The sequence below is a fragment of the Peromyscus leucopus genome, chromosome 10, assembly GCF_004664715.2.
Source record: "Peromyscus leucopus breed LL Stock chromosome 10, UCI_PerLeu_2.1, whole genome shotgun sequence".
Classification (NCBI taxonomy): Eukaryota; Metazoa; Chordata; class Mammalia; order Rodentia; family Cricetidae; genus Peromyscus; species Peromyscus leucopus.
In genome coordinates this window covers 11,503,809-11,521,970 of record NC_051071.1, presented here as the reverse complement: position 1 = coordinate 11,521,970, position 18,162 = coordinate 11,503,809, and the positions used below count along the sequence as shown (strand labels likewise).

At 38.6% G+C, this 18,162-nt stretch overlaps 1 protein-coding gene across 14 annotated transcripts in view; it reads right to left on the bottom strand.

Annotated features, from left to right (window-relative positions):
- Positions 1 to 18,162, bottom strand: part of Kiaa1841 (KIAA1841 ortholog) — a 56,912-nt gene that overhangs the window by 27,749 nt on the left and 11,001 nt on the right. For 12 of the 14 annotated variants that reach the window (XR_005092290.1, XR_005092288.1, XR_005092289.1 and 9 more), the window contains 7 exons: positions 16,729 to 16,967; positions 13,491 to 13,549; positions 12,032 to 12,192; positions 6,859 to 6,945; positions 6,645 to 6,755; positions 2,724 to 2,847; positions 187 to 339 (listed from right to left, as the gene is read on the bottom strand). Coding sequence is in view for 9 of the 14 variants with exons in the window: in XM_028876369.2 (XP_028732202.1) it covers positions 187 to 339; positions 2,724 to 2,847; positions 6,645 to 6,755; positions 6,859 to 6,945; positions 12,032 to 12,192; positions 13,491 to 13,549; positions 16,729 to 16,967 (934 nt within the window). In the remaining 5 variants the exon portion in view is untranslated. Of the gene's footprint in view, positions 1 to 186; positions 340 to 2,723; positions 2,848 to 6,644; positions 6,756 to 6,858; positions 6,946 to 12,031; positions 12,193 to 13,490; positions 13,550 to 16,728; positions 17,593 to 18,162 lie in introns of all 14 variants that reach the window. The other 2 variants (XM_037208941.1, XM_037208939.1) reach the window with 2 other exon arrangements.

The following is an 18,162-nucleotide window of genomic DNA, read 5'->3' as shown; positions in this document are numbered from 1 at the left end:
CTGGCAAAAATAACTGGATTCAGAGGGTTATTAATAACAGTAAAAGCCAGGAAGGTGGGAGGGAGATGAGGTGGGGAGGTAGGGAGAGCTGGAGGGAGACAGGGGTGGACGGGTATGATCGATATACATTGTATAGATACATGAAATTTTCAAAGTTTAATCAAAGATTAAAACAGAAAGTCTTACCTTTTTGAGCTGAGTGGGATCAAATCGAAGAACCTTCTGGTTACAGCAGGGATAAACTCCAGTGCCCACAGTGCTCAGTGAACTTATTGTGGTGGAATAAACTACCATTTCTGTGTGATACTGACAATGTGAGAATTCAATACAGAGAAAAGCCTGGGTAAAAGAAATATATAAAAATCAACAACTATCCCACAATGAAATATGCCTCAAAAATATTTTTTTCTGAAGACCATATATATGTAATGCACAGGAAAGGTCCATCTACAGAGACTCAAAATAGATGAACACTTGCCAGGATTTGAGGCAAGAAAACTGAGTGGAGCCGGGCCGTGGTGGCACACACCTTTAATCCCAGCACTTGGGAGGCAGAGGCAGGCGGATCTCTGTGAGTTTGAGGCCAGCCTGGTCTACAGAGTGAGTTCTAGGAAAGGTGCAAAGCTACACAGAGAAACCCTGTCTCAAAAGCCCCCTCCAAAAAAAAAAGTGGAAGCAGATGGGCATGAGGCTCTTTATGAGATGGGAATGTACTAGAACTGGATGGCATACAGTAAGTGGCACCAACTGTGGGAATTCTCTGAAAAAAAAATCAGTAAATTATATAATTATGAATTTTACAGCACACACTTATATTCCAAAGAAGTTTCTAAAAAGCAAAACCAAAAAGTGCTTTATTAAAAATCCAAATGAGTAAAGCTGATCTTAGTATATACACCTAATTTTAAAACTGATCAATAATTTTTAAAAATTCCAGTGAAATATCAAATAATTTCACCTCACTTGGTTATTCCTTGATTTTCTTGATACTTAGTATCAGTATTAGTGAAAACTGTGGCCTAACTTCTAGTCATTAAAGAAAATAACTTGCCATGGTATGGTTACGAAATGGGTTCCAAATCCATGTGTAAGTTCATAAAAAACTCAAAAGGCAAAAACAAAATTAACAATTAGTTTAACAACAATGACAAATATCCAAACGTGTTAACAAGACATGGAACAATTACCATGCTCATACACGGCTGAAGGAATGCAAAAGGACTCAGGAAATTTAGAAAATGGTAACTTAGATTATCATACTGCAGTTCCAATTCTAGGTAATCACTCAAGAGACTTAAAAGCCCATGCTTGTAAGAAAACCTGACTGGGAATATTTATAGCAATTGTGTTCACAATGGCTCCAAACTAGAACCCTACAAATGTGTGTCAGCTGGTGAACAGTTAACACACTATGTAATCCATACGACAGAAGGCTCTCAGCAATGAAAGAGGAAAATGGTAACAGGCAACAACATGTTTGAATTTCAAATTCATTCTATTGAGTGAAAGAATGTCCACTCAAGTAACCAAATACTGTATGATTCTATCTAATGACACTCTGAAAAGGAGAAACTATGGATCAAACACACAGATTTGACAGTGACTGTCAACCATTAAGGAGGAGCTGATTTAAAAAACAGCACAGGCAAACAACAATGAAATTGTTTATGCCCTGATGGTGGTAACATCACTGTATGTATCAGCCACACAAAAATGGATGAGTAGTACTCTCTATAAGATATACTCCAGGGGCTGGAGAGATGGCTCAGAGGTTTAAGAGCACTGACTGCTCTTCCAGAGGTCCTGAGTTCAATTCCCAGCAATCACATGGTGGCTCACAACCATCTGTAATGAGATCTTGTGCCCTCTTCTGGCTGCAGACATACATGCAAGCAGAACACTGTATACATAATAAATAAATAAATTAAAAAAAAAAGATATACTCCAATAAGCCCAGGGTTAGCCCAGTGAGTAGGTCTTTCATATGAGCTGACATTCCAAACTCTGATGGTTTTGATGACCTGTTTTTCCTTCCCTCTACTGAAAAATCAAGTGAGAGAAATCTAAAGGAAGGGCATTCATATGAGATTTGATGTAGAAAACCTTGATTTACAGAAGACTAATTAGGAATGACTGTGACTGCAGAAAGTCATCATACATGCCTTCAGGAACTAACCTACTTGTGCTTTTGTTCTAAATTTAAATCATTAAAACCACGAACAAGGCTGTGAATACAGTTCAGTGTTACAGCTTGAGATCCAACTTTGGAGACCTGGTGCTGGGGTTCAGGGAGGGAACAAAATATTTTGGGAAATGCAATTGTCACCAAAAAGCACGGGTGTGGTGGTGCATACCTGTGCATGCACACCTGTGCACACACACCTATACTAGCAACACCAGGGAACTGAGGATCATAAGCTCCAGGTCAGTGAAGGCTGCATGGTAACACCTTGTCTTGAAAACCAAGACAACAAATGGCCCAAAGACTGAATCTCTAAGGAAATTTATGGCCCAGTGGAGAAACAGTTTGGCTGCTAACAAAAGCAGTGAAGATTCTATGTTTTTACAGTGAAAAACTGGATCAGATAACAAAGAATCTGCTGCTTTTCTGGAAGTCTGACAAGAACTGTGTCAGCAATATGCACGAGAGGAAGAAATGAAGGCAGGTGCAAACACCGCGTAGCAGACCACTATTCTCACCACTACTGTCTCTAAAACCTCACCTGGTAACACCTTGAACACGTCAGCCAGTTGATCGTTCCCCACAAGCGCCAGTATACATCTCTCCAAGATTTTAATTCTTCAAAAAGACTATTCAAATACTCATGTACATCCCAGGTTTTATCTCTAGAGAAAAAGCCTCGATTATTTTAAGTGAGAAATACAATTTTTTTAACCAAATATCTTAACATTTGTGGCTTGTTTCCAAGAACACTCTTCAAATGACAGTGTGGTATGGACTACACTGAAAAGTAAGTACAATTTCTTTATTTTTTAGACAACAGAAGAAGGTACGAGAAGGCTGGATACACACTTATTTTGTTGAGCTAAAATATTATTAATTAAACAGTTTGAACAGGTTAGCAGTTAAGAATTATGCAATGTTGGCTAAAAGGACCTTTATTTCATTTTTACTTTTTAAAAGTTGTTTACTGCTTATGTAAGTGGGTGTGTGAGAGTGCATGTGCCATGGCATGCGTGAGTGTGAGTGTGTGCGTGTGCGTGTCTGTAGGTCACAAGACAATCTGTGGGAGTCAGTTTGCTCCTCATATTGGGAATTCCAGGGGTCAACTTCAGGTCACTAGGCCTGGTGACAGATATCTTTGCCTGCCAAGCCATCTCGTGAGATCTGAGATTTTTATTTGAACTGTGCATGTTGTAAGGTGTGCTGCTATAAATTATTAGTGCTCCTAAATACTTCAACAACATAAAGGCTTATTACATTATTCTTAAACAGCATTTTCCATTTGAGCAATACAGTATTATATAACCAGGTCTTCATTATATACATTTTAACAACCAGCAAAGACATAAACCATATTTGCTATGGCCACATGTAACTGTACTGTGTGTGTGTGTGTTTATTTATTTATGTGGGGCAGGTTCTTACTAGATAGCCCAAGCTGGCCTGGAACTTGCTACACAGCTCAGTGGGCGTCAAAAACTGAGCTCTTCCTGCCTGAGCCCCCGAAATGCTGGAATTATAGGGGTGGGCTACCACATCCAGCTTCTTTCTAAGGCTCCATTTGTAACTTTAAAAACTTTGGTGATTTTTGTGCTTACTTCAGCAAATAACAATGTGTGAATATGTTATTACAAATCACACAGGCACATCTGTCTTAAAAATTATTTAGACAAGTTTTAAAAATTAAGACAGGATCACACTCTACAGCCTAGGTTAGCCTTGAACCTGCAGTGACCCTCCTAAATCACCCTTCCCAAGGGTGGGATCAGAGGCATGGAGACACCATGCCCAGCTTTAAAGACAATTTACTTATTTAAAAAATACCCTATTGTATGTGTTTTGTTTGCATGTATGTCTGTGCATCAACTAAGTGCAGTGCCTACAGAGGTCAGAAGATGGTACCAGATGCCCTGGAACTGGAGTTACAGACAGCTGTGAGCCGCCATGTAGGTGCTGAGAACTGAACCCGGGTCCTCTGGAAGAGCAGCCAGTGCTCTTGAATGCTGGGCCGTCTCTCCAGCCCCTCCTTCACTTTTCAAGTTCTTGGATTACATACGTAAGCCACACTTGGCTACGGTTATAGGTGTGTGCATGTGTGCTTACATAATGGACGTATGCTTTCATGTGGGTGTATGTGTATACATGCAGGTTATAGATTTTAAAGATTACTTTGCATGTGTGGTCTCTGCATGTTTGAACATGTATATGTGGGTGAACTTGGCCATGTGTATGGAAGCCAGAGGACGAGGTCAGGTCTCTTCCCCTATCACTCGCCATCTAAGTGTTCTGAGACAGGGAGTGTCACTGAGCCTGGAGCTCACTGCTCTGGATGCACTGGCTCACCACAGAGCTTCAGGAGCCCTCTGCCCAGCCTCTGTGCCACACCCGGCCCTGGGTGGGCGCTGGGGACCTGAACCCAGGTTCTCGCGCTTGTGCAGCAGGCGCTTAGGCACTGAGCGTCTCGCCAGCCCACTCACATTTTCAGTACAGAGAAAGGGCCGTCCAGACGCAGCAGTCAGTATTTTAGTGAGTATGTTCTTTAAAGTGGTATATCACACACACATACACACACACACACACACACACTCTCGTTCGTTCACCCAGGCTGGTCTTGAACACTCTGTAGCCCAGGATGACTTGAGTGCTGTGATCACAGGTATGCGCCCCATGCCTGAGTCTGCAGTGCTGAGGGTCAAACCCGGGACTTCATTATGCATGCTAAGCAAACACTCTGCCAACGAATCATGTCCCCAGTCTGTTTTGTTTTGTGTGTTACGTGTATTAAAGATGACTATGAACAACTTCATGTAAGGTATTCTCCTCTATAAGAACACCCCCCCTCTCTCATTTTCTTTCTTTCAGGTATGTTAGGGATCAAACTTAGTGCCTTTGCATGCTAGTCAAGCACTCCACCTCTGAGCTACATCCTCAGCACTTGGTTTTCCTAAAATAATTGATTTCTTCTTGGTGTGCGTGTGCGGGTGGGGGTGTGGGTCAGAGGACAACTCTGTGAGGTCATATCTCCTCTCCCATATCACACAGGCCCTGAGAACCAACTCAGGTCACCAGGTGTCCTAGCAAAGCACCGTTACTAGCTGAGCCTCCTCACCAGCCCTACCCTTTATAGTTTTAAATTACAATTTAAAAAGTTTTAAAAAAGATTTATTTATTATGTATATAGTGTTCTATCTGCATGTATGTCTGCAGGCCAGAAGAGGGCACCAGACCTCATTACAGATGGTTGTGAGCCACCATGTGGTTGCCAGGAGTTGAACTCAGGACCTCTGGAAACAGGTTGTGCTCTTAACCTCTGAACCATCTCTCCATTCCTACAATTTAAAGTTTTAATCACATTTATTTATTTACTGAGTGCCAGTAGAGGTCAGAGGAGAGCTCAGTCAAGTCTGTTTTCTCCTTCCACTATGCGAGTCCTGGGATTAAACTCAAGTCGTCAGGCATTGTGGCAATCATCTCATCAGCCCCAGCCAAAAGCTTATTGTAATCTTAAAACATTAGTTTGTCTTTGGTTCTTTGCCTGCATGCATGTCTGTGCGCCTGTACACACACTACTATATATATGGCTGTACTTTAGCTTGTTCAGTCATGTGGATTTCTTGGAAGGAGGGAAGCTAGTTAATATACTTAATATGGCAATGACCTTGTTAAATGCTTTCACAGACTCAACAATACCTCTTTGCAAAAATTCCTAGCAATAGAATATTATCAAAGAACACACTCATCCAGAAAGTTTCTGCTCTTCTGAGATAGTTCACCAACTCAGAATGGAATCTTGTATTAAATATAAGCATGAATGTGTATTATATGCTAATGAAGTATGACAAAGTATGAAGAAAAGATATAGAAACTCCAACCTTAATTTTTTTCATTCAAGAATCAACTGAAAAAAAAAATCAACTGAAAATAAATTTAGTTCTCTTGTAAAATTCAATATAACAGATAACAAAAATGTTAGTGGTGAATCATTTTAATGGCACTGACTAGAATCTTTTAATACTAATATTTAATAATTTGTAACATTTTGAAATTTTAGGACATGGTGAAACTCACCCAGTAAATATAAGGTAGCTTTTATAATAACTTTGTTTTAAAGCAGCGTTTTTCTACATCAAAGTAAGATAGACACTCAAGTGTCCTAGTCCTTACAAAGGGAGTCATACAGGACATGTGTAGTGACGCCTGCATATAATTCTGACACTTGGGAGCTGAAGCAGGAGAACACTAAGTTCAAAGTTAGTTTAGACTATACAGCAAACATGACTTTGTCCTAATAAACCAGAAAATTAAGGGGTTGGGGATTTAGCTCAGTGGTAGAGCACTTGCCTAGCAAGCGCAAGGCCCTGGGTTCAGTCCTCAGCTCCAGGAAAAAAAAAATTAAGTTATGTTTTTATAAGTACTCTTGAAATTCACACACAAAAACTGTATATTTTCTTCACTGCACCTTATGTGGATGTAGACAATATTTCCATGTCGATCCACATTGATTTTTCCAGGGATGCAAGGAATTCTTCTTTCTGTTTCTCTGGTTAAAAGTTTCTTACACAAACAGCATCTATAACAAAAAGGAAATGTCAAAAACACTCAAGAAAAGAATTTAATGTAGTAAATCAAATAATACAGGTATATTATATAGCATACCAAGAAAAACATGTTACCTATATAATGTTGCTGCATTGTTTCGAGAATCTGGATTGAAGTACTCAGGATCAAACAGTCTTTCAATCTTCTTACAAAAAAGTTTACTATTAAAAACAAATGGCCAATAAATTAAATGTCTGTATTTAGTATCTTAATATTAGTGGTCTATTTCCTGCCCGACCGGCCTCCTCCTTTCCTTTTAAATTATGTGTGTCTCTACGGGGGTATGTGCATATAAGTGCAAGTACCCATACAGGGCATCAAATCCCCTGAACTGGAGGTCCAGGCAGTTAGAGCTGCAGGACACTGGTGCTGGAAACTGACCTCAGGTCCTCTGCAAGAGCAGTATGTGCTCTGTGCACTCATAAATGGTACAGCCTCTCTCTGGTCCTCCACTGCTTGCTTCCTTCCTTCCTTCATTTATTTATTTTTTTTCAAGACAGGGTTTTTCTGTGTTAACAGTCCAGGCTGACCTCAAACCCACTGAGATCCGCCTGCCTCTGCCTCTCGAGTGCTGGGATAAAAGGCGTGCGCCACCATCGCCCAGCCTTCCACTTTATTTTTAAAAAAGGAATCTTTAACTGAATCTGGAGGTTGTCATTTTGGTTAGACTGACCTGGCCAGCAAGCCCTTGGGATCCTTCTGTCTCTACTCCCCGAGGGCTAGGGTCACAGACAGATGCCTGATAGCCCAGGGCTAGGGTCACAGACAGATGCTGTTAAGCCTGACTTCTTTTGTGGGTCCTAGGGGTTTTCATGCACACACAGCCATCACTTTATGTACTGAGCCATCTTCCCAGCCCGAAAGTTTACAGTAATAAAAATAAGTGTTGTCCTTATACATGTAGAAAATGAGATTAATACTTCCCTAGGGAGGTTCTTTTGGGGCATTTACATTTTTGCTATTCTAAGTAAATAAACCTATTGTTGATCAAGATTCTCTTTTTATTTTTTTTTTAATTTTTAAAAATTTTTTAACAGGCCAGAAGAGGGCACCAGATCTCATTAAAGGTGGTTGTGAGCCACCATGTGGTTGCTGGGAATTGAATTCAGGACCTCTGGAAGAGCAGTCAGTGCTCTTAACCTCTGAGCCATCTCTCCAGCCCTCTCTTTTTCTTATTACATAATTATTTTTGGGGTGTGTGTGTGTATGTGTGTGTGTGTGTGTGTGTGTGTGTGTGTGTGTGTGTGTGTGTGTGTGTGTACATACTCATGTGCCATGGTAGCTGCATGGAGATGAGGGAACGGTTTTCAGAAGTCAGTTCTTTCCTTCCACCACATGGGTCCTGAGGACTGAATTCAGGCCATCAGTTTGGCAGTAAGTGCTTTTAACCACTGAGCAATCTTGTCAGTTTTATTTTATTGTTGTTGTTTTAAGGCAGCGTCTCGTCTCTTGCAGCCTTAAACTCACTGTGTAGCTGAGGCTGATCTTTAAATCCGGATCTACTTGCCTCCTCTGCCTCAAATGCTGTTACAGGCTCAAGCACTATGATGCCCAGTTTTTTGCTCACATTTTGTGTTGTTTTACTGAAATACGGTTTCATTACGTAGCTCAGGCTGGCTTCTGACTTGGAGCAATCCTCTCACATTAGCCTCTTGAGTGCTAGAGTTATAGGAACATGCCACCATATCTATCAAAAATATTTTTGCCAGAAGCAGATATCTGCCTTTCCTTCAGTCCTTTGTTACTGGAATAGTCAAAATTAAATATTTGAGAATTTAACAACCCAAGTCTACCAATAACTAGCCATATAATTTTTAGCAACCTGCTAGCTTTGGAGCCTGTCCTGGAACTCACTCTGTAGACCAGGCTGGCCTCAAACTCACAGAGATTCGCCTGCCTCTGCGTCCCAAGTGCTGGGATTAAAGGTGTGGACACCACAGCCTGGCCACAAACCTGCTTTTTTGAACTTTGTTTTCTCATCTATAACATATGGCTAATGGGGCCAGCAAGGTGCTGAGAAGATAAAAACAAAAGAAGGAAAGAACGGACTCGGAAAGGTTATTCTCTGACCTTCATTGGTCAAGTGCCAGGTGCTCCACCCACTCTAATGGTAAATCAAATAAAAAATAGCAAAGTATGGCTAATAATTACAAGCTCCTAAGGTTTATGAGGATTAAATTAGATGTTCTTAAATAACACAATGTTAGGAAAGAAATGTTAAGTACTTATTAAGCATAATATAACTAACGTGAAGTCTCCCAAGTGTGTCCTTCCTACCAGCATTTCCTATGTGTTATCAGCTGGTCTTAAAGGCCACAGACGGAGTTTGGATTCCATCCCCATTTTCGGGTATTTTGTTTTCAGGTAATTTTGTTATACGCTGTTCTCCTTAAGGGCTGAATTCTTGGATAATCCTCTTTGTTATCAATTTCTCTTTCTTTTAATGAATCATCCTGATTTTAAAGGATCATTCTGATCAGCACATCAAAAACCCGAGTACCGCCCTAAAAATATCCTCTCTTGAGCCCGCTTATCACAATGAATTTCTGTTCTTCTTTCTTTTTCTGATCAATCTTTCAGAGCAAACATCTGGAAAACTTTCTGAATCCAGTGGGTCCCATTTCTGTCTTCCTCTATATAAGAGCAGTGGCCCACACATTTTTGTCAGTCACTTTCCCCTTTCGAAACTTCCTTTAATTTTACTTTCCTTTCTACTCCACTGCCCTGACTGCTACTTGTCTGTCAAAACTTTAGGTAATAGGTAACCTTTGTTAATATTCTCTTGCTAACAGCAAATAAATCAGAATAGCATTTATAATAGCAATGAGAAAGTAAATACCTCTGAATAAATAAGTAGAAAGTTATACTGTGTTTGCAAATCATAATATTTGGCATTATTAAGATGCTAAAATCATGGCTGGAGAGATGGTGCATATTGCTCTCATGGAGGACCCCAGTTAGATCAGTGTCATCACTGGGTGGCTCCTAAACGAATAACTCCAGGGGGTCTGATGCCATCTTTTGGTCTCTATAGGCATTGGCACTCAACACACACACACACACACACACACACACACACACACACACACACACACCCATGCATGCACACATACTTTTAAAAAATCTTTTAAAAAAAGATCCTATAATCATTCCAAAAGGATCTCCAGGTTCAATATTAACTCCCAATTCCAAGTGGTTTGCATGTGTGTAAAAAAAGAGGAAAATCTGTAGGGCAATGCAAGGAACCCACAATAACTAGGAGGCAACCACCCTACAATTACTCTAACACTGCCTTAACTTAGACTGGGCACTACTTGAGTTGGAGAAGTGGCTCAGCAGTTTAGAACGCATACTGTTCCTACAAAGGACCCGAGTTTGGTTCCTAGCACACATCCTGGGCAGCTTACAATAGTCTGTGTCTCCAGCTCGAGGATCCAATGCCCTGATTTCCACAGGCATCTGCACTCATGTGCACCCCCACTATGCAGAGGAAGACACACATTTAAAAACAATATAAAATAGTTTTTTTAGAGTCAATGCTATTGACTGAAGAATGGGTAAGTTACCATGTTATGAATGAGATGAACACAGAAGCAGATCTCATCCAGTTACCTGACTGTGATGACCCTGCAGTTTGGTGGGGAAAGGATGGCCTTTCATTTTTTTCTTTTTTTGGTTTTTCGAGACAGGGTTTCTCTGCGTAGCCTTGCACCTTTCCTGGAGCTCACTTGGTAGCCCAGGTTGCCCTCAAACTCACAGAGATCTGCCTGGCTCTGCCTCCCGAGTGCTGGGATTAAAGGCGTGCGCCACCACCGCCCGGCTCATTTTTTTCTTTACTGATTGTTCTGTTTTTTGTTTGTTTGTTTGTTTGTTTTGTTTTGTTTTGTTTTTGTCTTTGCTGCAGGGTCCCACTATGCAGTCCAGGCTGGCCTTGATTTTTACAATGTAGCTCAGGCAAGCCTAAAACTCAGGACAATCCTGCTGCTTCAGCCCGAGTGCTGGGATTAAAGGCATGTATCACTGCTGGCTCTAGAAAGATCTTTTAAATATGATGCTACATCAACTACAAGTATTTGAAAAATGAACCTTGATTCCTACTTCATACTAAAAATGAACCTTGATTCCTACTTCATACTATACAAAACAATCAATTCAGAGTGAAGAATAGAAAGAACAGAGATGTTAACATTACCGTAGGGAGGCAAAGACTTCCTGAACGCGACAACACACTACTTGGCCTTTTGCTCGGAATCCCACCCAGGCTCGCTGTTCTATCTATTCTTATCTCTCACGAACTCTGACCTCTGACCTACACTCTAGAGGAGCATACCCAACTAGTCACCTGCCACCCACCCAGATACCCTAGAAGCACACGAGTTCTGTAAGACCTAAGCTGCCTCTTGCTTTACCTCACCCTCTCCTCCTCCCAATCTTTCCCTTCCGCAGTAAAGGCATTTCTATCCATTTAAATGCTCAAGCTGAGAACTTAGTAGTCATCCTGGGTCCTCTCTTTTCCCACATTATCCCCTTCACAAATCTGTCAAATCTTTTAAATTAAATACATTAAACTTATTGGCAGCTCCACCACATCTGTCCTAATCCAAACCCGTAAGTTTCCCACCAAGCTACCACCCTAGCATCTTAACACATCTCCTTGTTTCTTAGACTCTTCACACAGGAGATTTCTCCACACAGCAACCCAATCTCTTAAAAACAGATCTTAAAAATTCTGCCTCTGTCCAAACCCAGAACAGGGTCTATTCTCCCTGGTCTGACCTCAACAGCACCTGCAAGATATTGCTGGTCTCATATCACCACTTGGCCCCTTAAAATGAAGCCTAAATCTTAACATAGTTCATTACCACCATATGCTCATATGTTCATATTACAAAATGATTCCTAGGAGCTAGCAAGATGCTTCAGCAGATAAGGGTATCTGCCACCAACCCTGAGTACCTGAGTTTGATCCCCAGAATCCATATTGTGGAAGGAGAAAACTGCTTCTGGGAAGTGGTCCTCTGACCTTCACATGTGCTGTGGCACCCACATGCACATACACACACACAAAATAAAATTAAATGTAGTAAAAATTTTAAATCATTAAAATTTATCATAAGCTATTGGCTTTTTATTTAAAGTAAAGTGGGGATATAGTTTATAAAGATTTTAAAATAGAATGTCACTAAAATTAAATAGAAATACACTTAACAGAACTTAGTAGGTTTAAACTCAAGTTTAAAGAGTTACCTCCTAAACTTATCTTTTTTGTCTTTTAGGTCATCAATTTCGTTGTGTGTGAACAGATCAGCTATGCGTGTAAGGAGGTTTGCATTGATACAGTTCATGTTGCATGGAGCAGCTACTATGGCATTCATATTTCTGTGGCAATACTGAATACACTGTTCAACCTGAAAAACACAGAAAAGAAAATTAATATTGAAAATAGTAACTCAAATGATATTGTCAGAGTAATTTCAAACATAAAATTCATGAAAAGTCCCAAATATGTATATCACCAGTAACTGGTTTTGCCAATTGTGTGGATCTACACTGTTAAATAGGCAAAATTTATAAACACACATAGCTAAATTATTTCCAATCCCTTTTATTTAAAATAATGTTTCTCAAATGGCTGTAGCAGGTATAAATCTTAATCCATACACTACAGTGCATATTCAAATGACTGCTCATGGTTATAAACTTAGTTATTAAGTTACCTCCACTCTTCTAGGGAAGAGAAACAAAACTTTAGTCATTTAAGGATTTTCTCAGTGCTGTTTTATTTGCTCTTTCTAACCTGACCTGGATGTACTTAGTATAAGAGGAAAGAGAGGGTAGTCTCATAATTTTCCAAAAACTGTTCTGATGTATAAAAGTAAAAAGTAATCTTTTAGGTCTTAAGTTTCAAAACTCAAAGCTTAAGGACTCTGATTTTTTCCCCCATAGTCCTTGCTTGAAGCCAAGAAAACCAGCTGGCTGAGGGACACACAGACTACAGTACTGAGTACACTGCACACAAACCAACAAGTCCATCTGCACACAGCAAAGTAATGCTCTTCTCTATACAGTTTTATCAGGAGTGAACCCAAATATTTATTTAAATAATAGCTACAAAATAACAGGTATCATGGAAACATACAAAACCATCTGAATTATAAAGATTTTTCACTTTTGGTTTTGTGAGATCAAGCTTGAGTCTGCATCCCAGGATGGTCCCTAATATTTATTAAATAAATAAAAAATATATTTAATATTATAGCTTGAAATAGATGTGTATATACATTGTTTTGCATTTGATCAGCTGTTCTTAAGCAAAAGATATGAACTATGATGTAAACACAAAACTACACTGTTTAGTAGCTGGATATTTGATTTCTGTTCATTGAACTATAAGTGAGAGACACACAGAATAAAACAGGCCTAAAGAAATTATTTAAATAGTAAAACAGAATATATTCTAATTAATTTTCCTTTTGTCAGTGATAGAACAAAAATCTTTTGGAATAAAGTTTATCCTATTTAGTCTCAAATTCTACAGTGGTTGCTCCAATTACAGACATAATATACAAATGATAGTCTTAGCCCCTTCTCAACAGAACAAAGTATTGTTACAATTACACTCTTGAACTATTTTGCTTTCTATACTTCAAAAGGGGGAAAGCATTATGTCAATAAAGAGGCTTAGGTTTTTAAAATGAATACTTACTAATGAATCCATCTTCAAGAACTCTGAAGAAATAAGAATTGAAATGACATTTCCTGGCTCTAATAAAAAGAAAAAAATGAAATTTCCTTTTGATTTTTAACTCAATTTTCTCTTTTCATCTTAAAAGAAGATGTTACTTTAATAAAAAATTGATATACCCTTACTCATATCACTTAGCTTGGATAAACAAGAGAGAAAATGTAATGTTAAATCATAGTATAGAGAAACACGGTAAACTGTCTTTGAATTAGATTCTTGTTAAGTACAAAGACTAGCTAAACATAATGACATGCAAAAGTCAGTGAGAAAAGTTAAACAATGATTAATGAGGGCATTGATTAGGGAAGTTATTTCAGAAGGGCATTCAGTGCTGACAAATATATTTAAAGATTCTGAAATGTAACACTGACCTGTTAAAGTTACACACGACTGCCACACTAAGTGGGTCTCCAGGCAGAGACAGGGAAAAGAGGTGCTACCTCACACTACCATTTTAGTAAATCTGTCATCTCTATAAAACATATTTGAGAAGAATAAACCCTGCCATTTCCCACCATTCTGGTAATAATCATTCTAAAGTCTTGTAGTAGAAATCCTTCTTGGACTAAGCAATGGGTAAGTAACTCCAGTCTTTCCAAATAACAGTTCTAATTCAAGGTTCTCAAGCTGGTGGAAAAGTTTCTTGAGAAATTGTACCTGAGGATACACCATCCAATTAAGAACCAGTGGCTTAATTATGAGATTTAATTAAGCATTCTCATCCTTCTCTTGGTTAGGATAAGGGCTGCTTCTAAAAAAGCTGATATTTATAGCAGTGCGAAGCCAAAGATAAACAGAATAAGCAGTCTCCCTCTATGTCTTTCACTCTTACTAAACGCATGTGACTATGCTACAGTAAACAAACCCCATTATCTATATATTTTTAAACTCTCAAATGTTCTCACAACAGGCTACTACTGACCACAAAAGAGGGGGGTGTGTATGTGTGTGTGTGTGCGCGCGCGCGTGCGCGTGTGCGCATATACATACACATATATGAATATATATGTACACATATATTCACAATTAGATAATCTAAAATCTGGTCTCTGCCTCAAATTTTTAAAAAGACATTTACATTTTTTAAAAGGTTTATTTTCTGTCCATGGTGTTTGCCTGCATGCATGTCTGCACCATGTGCATGCAGAGCCTGAGGAGGCCAGAAGAGGGCACAGGATCTCCTAAAGCTGGAGTTCCAGACAGTTGTGAGGCGCTATGTGAGTGCTAGGAATCCAACCTAGTCCTCTGGAAGAGCAGACCACACTCTTAATCACTGAGCCATCTCTCCAGCCCTGGCTGAAAATTTTGATTCAACAACCTTAGAAATGGAATTTTTATTTAAAACATTTTTATTTAGAAATCTTTCCCATTTGTTTGGCCACTATAACAAATTTTAAACTTTAGAAATCTTTTTAATACTGTAAGCATAGTAACAGGAGTTTTTTGTTTGCTCGCAGTGCCAAGGATTGAATTTAAGTCCTCATGAATACTGGGTGAGCAAACTACCACTGGGCCATGCTCCCAGCCTCTACTGTGTGTTTGAAAATATTCTGACATTGCTGTTCTAGTACATAGATTTTATTATTTCTTATATAAATCTATGCCAATTGAAAGATTACCTATTAGTTATTATTTTTTTCAAATATTTTAACATTAAAATAATGGGTTTCACTATGACATTTTCATACATACATGTTCCTTAACAGTTATCTTATTATCATTAAGAACACTGGTTCTAAAATTTCCAGTGTCAGGACTCCTTTACAATCTTAAAAATTGAGAATCCTAAACAGATTTTGTTTATGTGGGTCATATGTCAGTATTTACCATATTAGAAATAACATAAGCAGAGAAACTTTTACAAGCCAGCTTTAAAATACAATAATCCTATCACATGTAAACATATTTTTGTGAAAAATATCCTCAAATGAAAAAAATTAATGAGTGGCACTGATTGACATTTTCCGTAAATCTCTTCAATGTCTAACTTAACTGACTGTAGAATGCTCATATCTGTTTCTTTCTTCTTTCTGAGACAGGATCTCACTCTGTAGCCCAGGCTGGTCTTCAACTCATAGCAATACTCTTGCCTCAGCGTCCCAAAGTGCTGGAATTACAAGCATGAGCCACCATGCCTGGCTTCACATCAGCGGCTGCGTTTGTGGGTAGGCTGCTTTGTTAAGCTAAAACTTGACAAATATATTTTCTTGAAGGTTGAGTGGAACAGAATCTGAAATCATATCAATAAACCTCTACTTTGTTCAATGACTCATCTTACAGTGTGAGTGCATCATTAACCCATTACAGAATTTTTTTTAGACATTGCACAATGCTCATTTGGAAAAATCTTGCTCACTGAGTTATGCATGTTCTAAATATTCAGACACTCCATTGTGAAGAGGTATTTTAAAAGTCAGATTTGTTAGTAAGACCAATAGAATTTCAAAAGAAAAGTTTTTGTGTATGGAGAAGCTAAGCCACATTGGAGCAGGGAAATTTTCTTACTTAGAACTTGGTTTTAATCACCAATAACACATACTATCAGCTATTTTCCTTTATGTGATTAGCTCATTTACAAAGAGAAAAATGTGTCAAGCACCTGTGTGAATAATCCTAACTTCTGTAAGTTGTTTTCTCAAGTAAACATGTTTTTCTACTTTGCAGTCAGCCCAGGTAGCTCCTAACTCGGCTGTATAAATGCCTTCCCTCCAGACAGTACACTGGTGTGCACCCCAAGTGCTGAGGACTATCATCAGAATCCAGAAAAAGATGTATACCTGAGAGTTACTGTTTCATCAAGAACAAGTGAACCTATTTTTTCTCCTTTCCTTTTTAACGATGAGTGCATGGTACTGGAGAAAACAATGGTACAGTTTGCTGTGTCTGCTATGATTTGGGATATAAAGTTCAACAATCTTGCACACCTTGCATTGTGCAGAATGTTCACATTCTGAACAAACCTTGACATGTAGAAAAAGTGAGTAACATCTCAGTACTGTCATTTAAACTTGGTTCACCTTGCAGGCCTTTTAAAGAGTCTCCAGAACTCTTTCTAGGACAGATAAAGTATCAGTTTCTGTAACATGAGCATAGATACTAATATTTAGATAAACTTCTACATCTCAGTTTGGACCTGAAACAACTACCACGTGATACACAAATTTCACCACAAAATAAGCAACAGATTGGTTTTTTTTACCTAAAGTGGGAATCTCACAATCTTTATTCTCCTTAATGTTCCTTTTAACATATTTTATCAACCAGTTGAAAATGTGAACATCACAATGAACTGAAATGTCCACCTCTTCCCAGCGCTGGGCATCCATAGATAAGTATTCAGCAAAGTACTTCATTTCTGATATCAAAAGATCTCGTGGGCAAATAAAATCTTCTTTCAAGTTTTTTGCTTCATCACATACGTGGATCACCATGTTTGGCCTTCATAAAAAGCGTTACACATAAATGAGATTATTAGAGTGAGAAGAGGAGGCAGAATACTGACATTTAGTAGCAGTAAGAGAACAAGATGGTTCTGAAGATTTGGACCACAAAAATCTGTTTTATAGGGTTTGGTGTTCAGAATTTCTTGTTTCTTGTCTATCTGATTGTACCTCAGATTATGATTAATTTTAGTAAGCTATTCACTTAATAAAGAAATAAAATATTGTTATTAAAGAACTAATACTTTAACATGGCTTCAATTTTATTGTTCAAGTTTCAATTCCCAAACAATTAAATAATAGTCTTTGATTCTTGTGTAATGACTAACATCTGTACACTTTTGAAAAAGGAAAAATATCTAAAATGATTCCTTGAACAATCAAATTAAAAACCAGTATCACTTACTTGAGCATCAACAATGTTTGGGTCCAGACAGTCATGAAATATGTATTAATGAGTACGGTGACAAGAATTCTTAAGACTATGTGCTTATTTACATAAAATAATTTAGTAAATTTAGATAATACATCTGAAAGTTTGCTTCAAAAACTACATACTCCTTGAATTTACCTTCTTTGAAGGTGATGTATTTTGCTAGGTATGGCAGCTCAGGTGTATATTCCTAGGGCGTGCAAATTGAAGCAGTAGGGATTATCATCAGTTGGAGGCCAGTCTGTACTACATAGTAAATACCAGGCCATCCTGGGCCATAGACTGAGACCCTGTCTCAAAAATGCAAACGTCAAATAAAAAAGAAAAGGCAGGGGCAGGGCTATAGCTCAGCTGGTAAAGTAGATGGAGCTGAATTCCTAGAATCCATTTTAAAAAGCACAGTGTGCTGGGGAGACCAAGGCAGGCAGATCCTTAGGACTGGGCCACATCCAGCCTAGCCTATCTGGAAAGTTCTAGGACAGAGAAAATCTTCTGGCTTCCACACATGCACGTTCACATACACAAACAGAATCCCTAAAAACAAACAAACAAACAAAAAACCAAAACCCCAAAACAGTATGATGCACTGTCTTCATGCCATTACAAAAAGGTAATAAATAGGAAGAATAGTGTACTAAAAATGTGAACTACTTTGTGCTTAGTTTGGTTTTACAAATTTCAAATACTAAGTAAGTGTTTCACATATAGGTGGGGTACAAGAAGAAGTATTATAATCAGTGTTCTATCAAAATCAAACGGG